The 12,444-nt window shown below is 39.5% G+C and overlaps 1 protein-coding gene across 2 annotated transcripts; it reads left to right on the forward strand.

The window, feature by feature from the left end:
• The first annotated feature begins 1,049 nt into the window (after positions 1 to 1,049).
• sftpba (surfactant protein Ba) lies at positions 1,050 to 8,885 on the forward strand. 2 transcript variants are annotated; one of them, XM_062478334.1, is made up of 12 exons: positions 1,050 to 1,151; positions 1,323 to 1,378; positions 1,882 to 1,956; positions 2,378 to 2,503; positions 2,638 to 2,757; positions 2,874 to 2,960; positions 3,044 to 3,230; positions 7,705 to 7,847; positions 7,933 to 8,013; positions 8,202 to 8,312; positions 8,398 to 8,468; positions 8,554 to 8,885. In XM_062478334.1, the coding sequence occupies exons 1-11, from the start codon at positions 1,100 to 1,102 to the stop codon at positions 8,431 to 8,433; spliced, it is 1,074 nt and encodes a 357-aa protein (XP_062334318.1). In that variant the 5' UTR covers positions 1,050 to 1,099; the 3' UTR covers positions 8,434 to 8,468; positions 8,554 to 8,885. The 2 variants fall into 2 exon arrangements, with proteins under 2 accessions (XP_062334318.1, XP_062334319.1); XM_062478335.1 differs by having other exon boundaries at positions 3,044 to 3,131; positions 8,554 to 8,884.
• Positions 8,886 to 12,444: the final 3,559 nt, after the last annotated feature.

The raw sequence follows: 12,444 nt of genomic DNA on the forward strand, positions 1-12,444 counted from the left end.
CCATACTTTGCCTTTATCTGCATGATCTTGAGGATATAATAAAAAACTGCTTTTTTAAATCATGGGAGATCAAGTCCAAGTCATTTCAGCTATTCTTGTTGCACAAGTTTGATTTCAAATATGAAATTATTTTAACATGTGCCCAGTGCCCAGGATCAAATAGGTCACACACATTCCTGGAATTATAGAGTTTTGACCATTCTAGTGATTAGTGGAAAAAACAGAATTCCTCCTTGAGTAATGAACAATTTAAAAAATAATCAGTCTATGTAGTCTTCCGAGTTTTTGGTTTTCTTGGTAATCTACCATAAAGTGTCCCAAATACCTGACTTCACTATATTTCTCTCTACGACCACATTCATTTTCTGAAGGAAAATGTGCGCAAAGCATTCAATGCAGTCTCATAATGTTCATCAACCACTGTAAGTGCTGTCCCTCAGTGCCTAAACAATGTATGATCAAAGCACATTTTCTCTTTTAGGGTAGATCCTCTTCAGATAGTGCCATCACATAGTTATCAAACCAGGCCATGTAGTAAGTCCATGCAGTAAATTTAATATACGGCTCACACGGAATTTCTAGAAATGCAGGAGGCGGTGAGAGAGAAAGTAGGGCCATCCAAGTTGCCAATATGTAATGCATTTAATCCAACATAAAACTTCAGGACTCGTGCAATCCTCTTCATCCTCTTAATTCATACACCGCGGCAAACTCAACTCTTGCTCGTGCCTTCTACATTTTTTTACAAAGCGGCATCTAGCATTTGCACATATTCTCAATACACAACACACAACTGATTCCATTCAAGGCATCTTCATCATTTTATCAATAGCTCACTCTATGCTAAGTAATTGCAGAAAATATAGTCAGACATCCTACCTCAAATGCAAACATAAACGTGTGTGGAGCCCTATTTTTCTGGAAGGTATCAGTTCTGCAATGTTAAAGTGAAGTGAACACATTTCTAATCAAGCTGAGTGTTTTTTTGTCAAGCTGTAGCTGGGGACTCCTTTTTATGACAGGCGGATACTGTATAAAAGTAGTCATACACCTACCCTGCACCTTAGATCTGTCTCACCAGGCACACAACCAACTCATCATGGCTTTCTTTACGATCACTTTGCTTGTCTTCATTGCCCACCAGAGCTCTGGTAAGAACATTTTAGGATGTTTCAATCAACTGATTGATACACACTAAGAACACTGTTTTATTCATTGTTATTTAATTGTATATTGATAGTATTCATTGATATATTATGGATTCAAGTTTAAATGTGGTGAAACAAGCAACGAAAATGTTCCCAATTGGCACTTTCTACCAGCTCTTGCCAGGGTTATTGATGCTGAAGGAAACAGAAATGTGTGGGACAACCTGACAGTAAGTGTCTTGTTCCTTGCTACTTACCTTACAGTAGTTGGTTAGTACTTCTTCCATTTTAAAGTACAAAATGTTCATTAAATACACATTGACCAGTGCAGCTGTGCTTTTGTTGAGATATAGCACATAAAGCATTTACATGCAAACATTTTAATTGAATAGTGGATATGTTTTTATTTAACAAATGATGTAAACCAACAATACAGTCAAAAATATTAAATGGCTTTCATATCCATGATATTAGTGTACAATTTGAGCTAGTACAAAGGCAAAATGTTTTGCCATTTAATGTCACTAAAAAGTAATGAGAACATACATTTCACTTCTCTTTTTTTGGAAAGGTGTGGGTTTAACTGAGTTATGTATAACCGTAGCCTTCCTCTTTCCCTGGTAGAATGGTTTGTTAATAGAAAAAAACACATGACTCTTAAAAACCTTTAGTTTTTTGTGCCTCAGTCTTGGTCCAACTCAACCATTTTTATCAGTGTCACTTATTTTTTCAGACAGGGGACACCTGCCAGGACTGTACCCAAATATTTGAACTTCTTCTTGATATGTTCTCCAACAGAGACCTTCAGGTGAAAACAATTAAAGCTGCTAACACAAATTTCTCAGGCCTACTTATGATTTGTGATCACAGTCACATACGGATGCAGTGTTCAAGATAACTGTTGATATATGTATATCCCTTTTTAAGGTATGGGTAATCCCTTTTCAGATATCTGTAGTAAAAACATCTGTTCCTAAGACTTTTAATTTGTGAGAAGGTTGCTCTGTTTTTAGCTACTCCTGACATTACACTCTAGCTATCAGTTCCATATCGTTGAGGTGAGATGGGAAACACTTCCTGTTTTCTATCTTCTTTCTATCTTTCTAAATTCAAATAAAATAAATGTATTGCCAATCAAAGGGCCCCCTACACTATTTTTGTTTAGGGCCCCCAAAACCCTAGAGCCGGCCCTGCTCCAATCACATCGCTCTTGCCTCTTCTTCATGCAGGAAAAGATCAAAGAAAGTCTGGAGGAGCTGTGTGAACGTCTGCCAGGACCAGGAGCCTCTAAAATCTGCAAAAATCAGATTGACAAGAACCTTCCCATGGCAATTGCTTTCTTGACTTCCACTGTTGTATGTATTATTTCCCTTTTTATATTTAGCAGCAATAATTATTGATGTTTTTATACTTGTCATTGATGTAAATTGGGGGATGAACTAGAAGTGAATTGTGGAGTCAATCATCAAGTCCTTCCCCTACTCTACAGAAACCAGGTCAGGTTTGCAATATGTTGGGACTCTGTGGCACCCAGTCAGATATATCGCAACAGAACCTGCTGATAAGTCATATTCGAGAAGCTATGAGGGCAGCCATGATAGTTTCAGAGGTGAGGCATTAAGGCAGTAAGACTTGATACTGTTTCACACACTCTGTGTTTCCTTGTCAGTCCTTGGCTCTCCCTCACTCCCTTTACCCTCCCCTCTACTGTGGTCGCTTTACCAGGTGCAATCTACTCAAGTACTCGAGTGTACCTTCTGCATTTATATAGTAAAAACGGTTGAGCGCCTGCTGCCCAAAGAAAGAACTGAGGTAAGAAATATGCAAAATCACTTTATAAACACACATACACATTTCAACCTTTCTAATCTGCTCATCTCTTTCTTTCTTGGCAGAGTGCTGTGATTGACTTGCTCGGAAGAGTGTGTGGCATTCTTCCTGCCTCTGTCAAGGACCAGTGTGAGGGTCTGATTGAGAAATACGGTAAGAAGCTGCTGGACTTGCTCCTAAGCTATGCCACCCCTCAGGCCATCTGCTCCATCATCCACATGTGCAAGGGCCAGGAGACTCAGATGTTCGTGGGTGAGACACCATTTCTCAGTAGCCCACATTTACAGTCTTCCAGTACTGATCAGTTTCATACATATATAGTAGGGCTGGGAATCTATAAAAACAAATTTGCGCACAATATGCTGTGAGTAATCGCAATGAATCACATTTTCCCCGAGTTTGTTATCATCATGTAAAACACTGAATTAAATCAATTAGCACATGTATATTTTAAATAGAACATTTTATGACATCTCGTGAACCGTAAACAGTCTCTCCTGGGAACTACAGAAGTCATTCCCATCAAATATATACAGCAACTTTATAAACAACAAAGTGTTTATGTGCACGTTGAATATTTAAAGTTTAAACCCTGAAGGTTATCAAAAATACTGGACAGGGCTCTATGCTAGATTTTTTTTGCTGGAGTACATGTGCCTAGCCTGGTCCTAACCAGACCCTCGTACATTTCATTTGTACAGAGGGTCTGGGATCGCTCCATTGACAAGCGTTAACTTCCTTGAAGGCGGGTACTCTGTTGAAGTTTAAAACTATTGGATCTGCCCAGAGCCACTCTGATCTGCCATAACCAATTGCTAGCGTTCGCCTTAGCCAACTCCTTCACCACGGAGCTAGCTGCCGTAGCTGTAAAATCAAACGTTTTCCCGAACCCCGTGGGGAGGAGGGCCACAACATCATGACCACCAACAAAACTCAGCAAGGAATGTTCTTGCTCCGGCTTTAATTTATGGATATTCGGCAGCGTTGCCACAACCGCAGAATAGCTTCGCTCGCATCTTTCTCTGCCGCCATTACTGAACTACAACTCAAACTACTGCACAACATCAACGTTCTTCGGGTAAATGAAGAAGCTTGCGCCCTTAAAATAGCATCTGAATAACGCGCCATTGACTTTAGACTACGTTTTTTCTGGTCTGTGGCGGAATTGTTTTTCTGAAACTGCAAAATAGCACCAGGGAACGTTTGCGCCGGAACACGCCTCCTTTTTTCGCTGAACCGCCCCCGGAACTGCGCAAAGTCATTCCCTAATTTACCGACGTGCTTCTGTGGAGGGAAAAGTCTGCTTTGCGTCGAGTGCAAACTAGGAATGATACTTGCGTCGTTGACAAAGTCAATTGCGCTGGGTGCACGATAGGGCCCTGCATCATTATTAGACTATTGAATAAATTACACAAAAATGACTGGAAACAGGATTGGTGACTTATTTATTCATTACATATTCATTTATTACTTTTTTGTATTCATTGTAACATTGTTTCAAACTGACTGGCTTGGCCAAGCTTTGTAGCAACTGCGCTCTTGGTTTTCAGCATGGCTTGTGGTAGGACATTTACATTTTACATTTACATTTAGTCATTTAGCAGACGCTCTTATCCAGAGCGACTTACAGTAAGTACAGGGACATTCCTCCCGAGGCCGCAGCACCCAACCAAAATCCTCTGGCCGCGCCACTCTCACTATGGAACCGGCAGGAATCAAGCACGTCTCCCCTGGAGTTCTTAGTCGAGCCTGCCACTTATCAGCCAATCAAAAAAAAGAAAGGGTCTATACAATAGCCAATCGGAAAATAGCACCATTGTATCTGGGTAAGATTTAATGCAACAACCAATGGAAAAAAAGCATATCCTGTAATTTTTTACGTGATTCTGCTACAACGTCTTCCAAAAGTTTTGTTCACCTACAGAGCAAACCACTGGAGCTCGATCATCACTTTGAGCACAGTCATGATATCCTGTTTTAATGTTACAACAAATTCACAACTTGTTTGACACAAACAATGACAACTTGACTGCTGTTAGAAAATGTTTCCCAGATAATTAGCATCAGTTTTTCATGAGTGTCTTAACCAACAGTTGTTACAGCCTGTTCACTGACAACACCTGCTCAGAACAAGTAGTTCATAGATGTAGCCGGTGTGTATCGGTGAAACTCACTCCTCAGGTATGTAAAAGGCCACCCGCGTGGACGGTCAGCTAGCTTTTCGTTGGCGTAGTTGGTAGTGGTGGCGCTTGGAATGTCAGAGGTGGCAGGTTCAAACCCAGTGCGGGACGAACATAGGCCTGATACCTTTGACGGAGCTTGCAATATTTCGTCTGATACATATAATAGGCCTAGTCATATTTTCGTTATCACACGATGACTGACATATTGTCACATTATAAACATCTCTTTCCAAATACGCGTAATAATTTCATGTGTTTTGCATAGTCGATGTTATAGGTCACTTTTAAAATAATGTCATATTTTATAATTATATCCTGGCCATGGATGCATTAATCATTGCTGCCTTTCAAAGATGTCAGGTAAAAAGCAATTAATTAATTAATTTTGACCCCCTGGTGGGGGGTGGGTATGGGGGGGAATGTCACTCTTGCCTGTCTTCAAAACTTGAGAGCCCTGATTTTGTTGACGGAAGCATTGTTTAAGTTTCTATTGTTAAACTCGTGTTTATTTTGGTATGTCGAGTTGGACGTTAGTTGGGTGTGCTCAAGCCTTCGGCGAGAGCACAACCTTTGTTCTCTCACATATATATTATTATTATTATTTTTATTTCTTTTTGCCCCCCTAAAACTCAGTCAATATTTGGCCTACATAGACAACGTAGGTGTCAAAAGTTTCGTCTTGGTAGCGATTGAGTTGCTTGTATTGGGATTTACGTTCCGTTGCACGGTTTAAGTAGAAATTACGTTTTTGTGTCGAAAAGTGAAGCTAACGGTGGCTAACTTGCTAACCACAGTCAATGACGCTACTTACGTCACTAACGTCACGAAAACTCGCGTGACTACCTCTAGCAGAATATTAGTTTAGCAGCTCGTTAACTTCTGGGAGATAGCTAGGCTAACTATAGCTTTACTGCAAGGCAGCTGCAGAAACGCCACAAGCAAAGAGGCCAGGTGATAACTATTTACTAATTTTACTTTGTGATATGACACACAATTGTGATGTGTAATGTACAATATAAGCTGATATTATTAAGGAAGTACATCTACTTTCGGAAACAGTAGTCTACTATTTCACTGAAGTATTAGCATCATGACATTAGCCTCTGTTGCCCGGGCAACACATACTACAGTGGTCTATGATGTAGCGTTATCTGTTTTCAATCGTTAAAATAAACATTCCTCACATATACATTTTCGTTGTAGGGTTTATTCTGACATTAGTAAACGATTTGTTGGTGAAATTACCATTACCTGTGGTTTCAAACCAGTGTAGCTCACTGCAACGCTGTAGCTTACGTGAGACACACTACAAAAACATCTAGCTTACACAACTGTAGGAAGTCAAACGGCGACAGAACATGTTCGGCACTCCCCTTACTTAAATCAAAAGTCTATCTAACTACTAACCTGAACTTTATTGCCACAGCCTAAACGTTGTCAATCTGTTCATGAAAATAATTAATTTCAGCTTAAACCGTACAACGGAACGTTAAATCCAATTCAACCAACGCAATCGCTACCAAGACGAACACAGCAGTAGTCTAGTACTGTACCGTAGTAGTACAATTTACCGGGCAGCTTCTCCACACAGGGCTATATCGCATTTTGCGTTGTTACTGACAATGATCGCTACCAGTGAGCTTTTTATGAATGAGCGATTTTCCACTAAATAAATGTCAAGCTTATTTACGTTTTGGGGGGCATATTTTCAGTTAGCAGATGGTACTGTTTGAATCGCGATTCCATCTTCTACTGCCGGGTAACGTCGTAGAATAATCTTCAAAGGGGGTTCTTTATTCATGAATGAATGCAATGAGTAGGCTAAATGCCTGAAAATATCATGAGAAGGGAAAAACTTAAAATGACGTTTAAGTCATAGAGATTAGGTCAATTTTTACACTGATCTGCCCAATTTATTCTTTTTGTTTCAACGATGAGGCTGCCTCTTGCAGGGGAAATGAGAAGACATCTATTTCATTCTACACTTCACTCGTATTTTCAGTTGTAAATGAGCAGCAAAAAAAAAAATGCTTTTAAATCTATGTCATCTTTATAAATAATAAGTATGCATTTTTATATAAAATATACAGAAATATCAGTTGTAAAAATGTCATTCAAAAACGGACCCCTGTGCAACCGACGCAAGCAAGCACACCCTACAATTTCCCCAGAAATTGTACCCTCTCTAGTTTGCTTAGTTCTATTGTTCACACTGAGTGGGAAGGTTAGCTAACTAGATCGCCAGCCAGGCTGTTACAGCACAGGACAGATGCAGTAGGCTATCGCAGGTCGCAGCCTGTGAGGTTTGTCCGACTCACGATTATAAGTAGTTGAAATCATGGTTTGAGCATTTTCGGGTTCCATAGACGCAAAAATGGTCTCGCGTTAATTGCGCTAAATTATTTTTTACGCGTTAAACATTTCAAATGAATTGCTAAGATTAACGCGTTACCTTTCCCAGCCCTAATATATTGTATTAAGCCTGAACCAACATCTCATCATAATTATTTGATTGTTCTAGTAACCCTATCGTTCTCTGACAGAAAGCGGTCTTGTCTCTGACTGCGAATCTTGTGTGATCCTGGCTGTTCTGAGTCGCCTTAACTTGGGTTCCAACGCCACTGAGATACAGACATCATCTTACCTAAGCTCTGTTTGCCAGCTGCACCCCAACATCCTTCCTAAGGTTTGACTCGTCACTCCGAGCCAAAGAAAGTTAAAGGAAGAAAGGAAGGATGTGATTTAAATTCAGCTATTGTCTCTCTTTACAGTGTGACAGCTTTACCAAGTACCATGGGGAACAACTGAAGGGGTTTTTGGGTAAAAAGGGTCCTCCCCTTGATGTGTGTGGGGTATGTCACGTTTGAATAATTTACTGTCCATTCCATGTCTACAGACTTTAAAATGTGGTGGTAGCTGTGGAAGAAAAGGGGAGGGGGGGGGTCGTAGTTTGTTTGTCTGTGTGAAGGGGTGTAAGAGCTGAGAAGGGCAAGATATTGTTGGTTGGTGATCCTAACTTGATTTTGCTGCTGCTTCCCAGAAAGTGGGCCTGTGTGGAGGAATGGGCGGGCCAGCAGGGCAAGAAGGAAACCCCTGCACTGTGGGTAGCAGCTACACGTGCAGAGATCTGAAGACTGCTCTGGAATGTGGGGTAAAGACAACAGATGTTTTAATTACGTAGTATAATACCTAAATGACTTAACGGTCTGACTGTACTTTTTTGTTGTTTTTTGTAGACAGTGCCCTTTTGCCAGGAACATATTTGGGAATAGAGATTTTACTCAATACCCCTCTCTCAAATGGAATGGTAGGTGGAATGTATTAGGAAACTAACATATATAGACATTACAAATGGCTAAGAAATAATCTTCAAACTTTTTTTTCTTCAAAAGAGAGCCTGAGGTATTTGCTACCACTGATGACCCTCATTTCAACATCCAATTGCAAATATGACCCAGTCGAAATTTCTCAAACTATGTTTGTCTGTCAGATAGTATGATCTGCACACATTGGAGTTAGCTGATTGCATTGTCACTGTTTTTGTTTGCCTCTGTGCCTTTTTTGAAACTTTCAGAATAGGGCTATGATTGTTTTTCATCAGATTTCTTTCTAGTACATTCTAGACATATACTGTACTTTGAGTGTTGTTTTAGCATAAACATTTTTATTTATGCATTTAGATATAGAACAATTTGATCACCAGCTCTTTCAATAAACAAATTATGCACAACTGCTTATTTTCTTTGTCACTTGGATTATTTGTTTCCAGAGAAGCGGACACTCATTAATCAATAATTTCAATACAAACCACGCTGAGCCGTCAGTCGACATCATTTACTCCTTTTAGAGACAATAATCTTAGATTTCTTCCAACACTACGATCACCTATCACACCAATGAAAGTGAGTTTCTAAACACACACACACTAAGTGTATATACTGAACACTGGAACCTTTGGTATGGAATTTTTATTCAAACAAATGTGTTTGCAGAGCAGAAAGGTTATTATTACTCCAGAGATGGAACTTTAGCCATTGTCCTTTCTACAATCTTCCGTAAACAGGGAAATAAACAACAACCCAAAAATAACAGTATCAACAAAATGACACCCACCCCACACAATACAGACAAAAGGACTGCCTTCCATTTACCAAACATTTCCCAAGATCCGTCAATTCAGGACCAGACGCCTTTTAAATCATCAAAACTGAAACAGAATTCTCTGACAATTCCTTAGTCAAAGTATGCATGCTTGATAATGCTCTAGTAACAGACCCATCACTTGCTGTATTATTGGGAATATATGTACAACATACATCATTAAAAAGTACACAAACACCTCTTTCGGCTAACAACATGTCTAGGACAATTCTGTTTTGCCATGTCATCTCTGAAGTCTTAGCCAATTGTTCGGCTAACCCGGAAATCGCATCAACCGTATAATTAATAAAACGTTGCTGATTATAATATATATATAATAAATCCAATCCATATTTTTGTTAACCGTACAATGCACACAAAAGATTGACTCAAATCCCGCAGCTACCTGATTTCTAGATTTAAACTCAGTTGGCACAACTCTCGGCACTCCAATGTCATCTATGTAAATTCCACTATCAAAAGATCCTACAGGCGCAGCTCGTCTCTGTCTACCTGAACCAATTGTCGTGTCACTCAATGGTTTAATCAATGTTTTGCTAACTAACATAACCTTAGCACATACTCCTACCCACCCTCTTGGTAACTGTGATCTAATTCTGTCCCCACAATACCAAAATATGTCTGCTATATCACGTCCTGGATATAACAATGGACTAGAAGGTGGTGGAGAATTATGTTTTCCCTCACTATCCACGATAACAAAGGTTTTTCTATGGTGACAAGGATGCAACGTACCATTTACATCTCTAAACTGCATTGCTTTACAGTCTAGATTAACTATCCAAGTATGTCCACAAATTTCAGCCTTCACTTTTCCGTCACAAAAATTCCCCACAAACACCTTTTTTTTAAATAATATCAGAACTTTTCTACATTTACATTTATGCATTTAGCAGACGCTTTTATCCAAAGCAACTTCCAAAAGAGAGTTTTACAAAAGTGCATAGGTCACTGATCATAACAACGAGATAGCCCCAAACATTGCGCGTAGCCAAAACATGAAGCATACATTGTGATAAGTCCCAAAGGGAAGAACCATAAGAGCATGTAGTTGAACAAGTTACAATTAAACAATTTAACTACATGAACCTCAAAAGTGCAAGGGTGTACCTGTGGGAAAAAAGCAAGCAACAAAAATATATTACACAGCAAGTACAATAGTTTTAAGTCAGTTACAACTAACCAACAAGAGCAACAAGACTCTCAATAAGAGTCATTGTGATCCTTAAACATCAGGTCCAGCCAATCATTCCTAAGTGCCGTCGTACTCCCGGAACAAGTGCGTCTTGAGCCTTTTTAAATTTTTTATATTTTATTAGTGTTCAGAATCTCACATATACATATTTCAATGTTTCAGATTCTATGTATACGGCAAACAGTATACTTATTTTCTTACTATTCAAGTATAGAAATGAGAACAAACGAACACATATACAAATAGACAAACAAAAACAGGGAGAAATCATTTTCCATAGAGTAAAGAAATACAGTCAGGCCATATATCTGTGACATAGTTGTACCATTTTTGCCAGTGCTTAAGAAATGTTTCCATTCTCTGGTTAACATGAGCTGTAATCTGCTCCATTCTGTAGATTTCCATTACAATGTCTCTCCATGATGTAATTGTAGGACACTCTGGTAACAACCATTTTCTAGTAATATTCTTCTTACAGGCCACCAGCATTGCATTCATCAAGTGTTTGTCCCCTTTCAGCCAACTCTGAGGTAAAATTCCAAGGTACATGATCTTAAAGTCCAAAGGAATGTCCTTGTGAAAGATTTCCTGTAGAGTATTGTGTATCGTCTTCCAAAAGTCTTTAATGATGGGACAGTCCCAGAAGATGTGGTAGTGGTTTGCGCTTTGGTGTCCACACTTTCTCCAGCAAACAGGGATGTTATCGCTATAATGAGATGTCTGAGATGGTGTAATGAAATATCTTATATAATTTTTCCAGTTAAACTCTCGCCAGCTTATTGAACTGGTACATTTCCATTGGTATCCCCATATTAATGTCCATTCTTCCTCAGAAATATCTATCCCGGATTCCTTTTCCCATTTTGCTTTAATGTATGCTGTTGAATGAGTTTTAAGATCTAGAAAGCATTTATATATGGATGATATCACCCCCTTTACTGCAATTTGACTTATATGCTCTTCTAAACAGTTCTATGAGACTGGAGTTTGCCTCTGTTACATTTTTGTTGACATAATGCCGCCCGCAACTGTAAGTAAAGAAGTCCTGTTTCTCCAGCAGATAATTTTCTTGAATCATTTCAAAACTTAACAGTTTGTTTCCATTCATAATATTGCATAAAGCTGTTAGTCCATTATCTCTCCATTTCTTGAATCTGGTGTCCATTTTATTTGGTGTGAAGTCTGAGTCATATCCACACCATTTAAGGGGCAGTAGATCTCCATCTAGTTTATATTCTCTGATTATATTTTTCCACACCTTAAGGGTCAATTCGACCCATGGATTATCAGAACTGTTTATGTAGTGTTGCAGTTTAGAATCAGCTATAATTGTTGAGCCTTTTCTTGAAGGTGGGGAGACAGTCAGTGTCCCTGATGGAGGTGGGGAGTTGATTCCACCATTGGGGGTCCAGACAGGAGAAGAGTTTGTGTTGGGACCGGGCGCTCTTGAGCGGTGGGACCACCAGACGGTTGTCAGAAAAAGACCGTAGGTGGCGGGTGGGGGTGTAAGGCTGGAGGAGAGACTTGATGTAGTCGGGTGCAGTCCCCTGAGAATGAAACATTATCGTTACCATTATGATTATACTGCTAGACAGCTACTGTGGCATACATGGCTTCACTAAACAGATAATCCATTATCATGACCTGCTTGATGACTGTGGCTGGATTCAAACCTATGACCTTGCACTTCAAAAGAGCCCGTGAGAGGGGCAACATCGTCTAGTGATAGCTGAAGAACCAAATTCAGATCCCTAGTTTTATTTTTAATGATTTATTTGGAACGTTAAGTGCTTTTAGTGCAGCGGGTAGAATACTAGCCAGTTCTATGGCTGTGTTTGGGGATATGTAACGGCTAGTATACATTTTCTGACTGCCTCTAAGGCTCTGGCAGAGGTCCATTTTGAAGGTAACCAGGCAATGGTCTGAT

Source organism: Osmerus eperlanus, chromosome 14 (genome assembly GCF_963692335.1).
Source record: "Osmerus eperlanus chromosome 14, fOsmEpe2.1, whole genome shotgun sequence".
Classification (NCBI taxonomy): Eukaryota; Metazoa; Chordata; class Actinopteri; order Osmeriformes; family Osmeridae; genus Osmerus; species Osmerus eperlanus.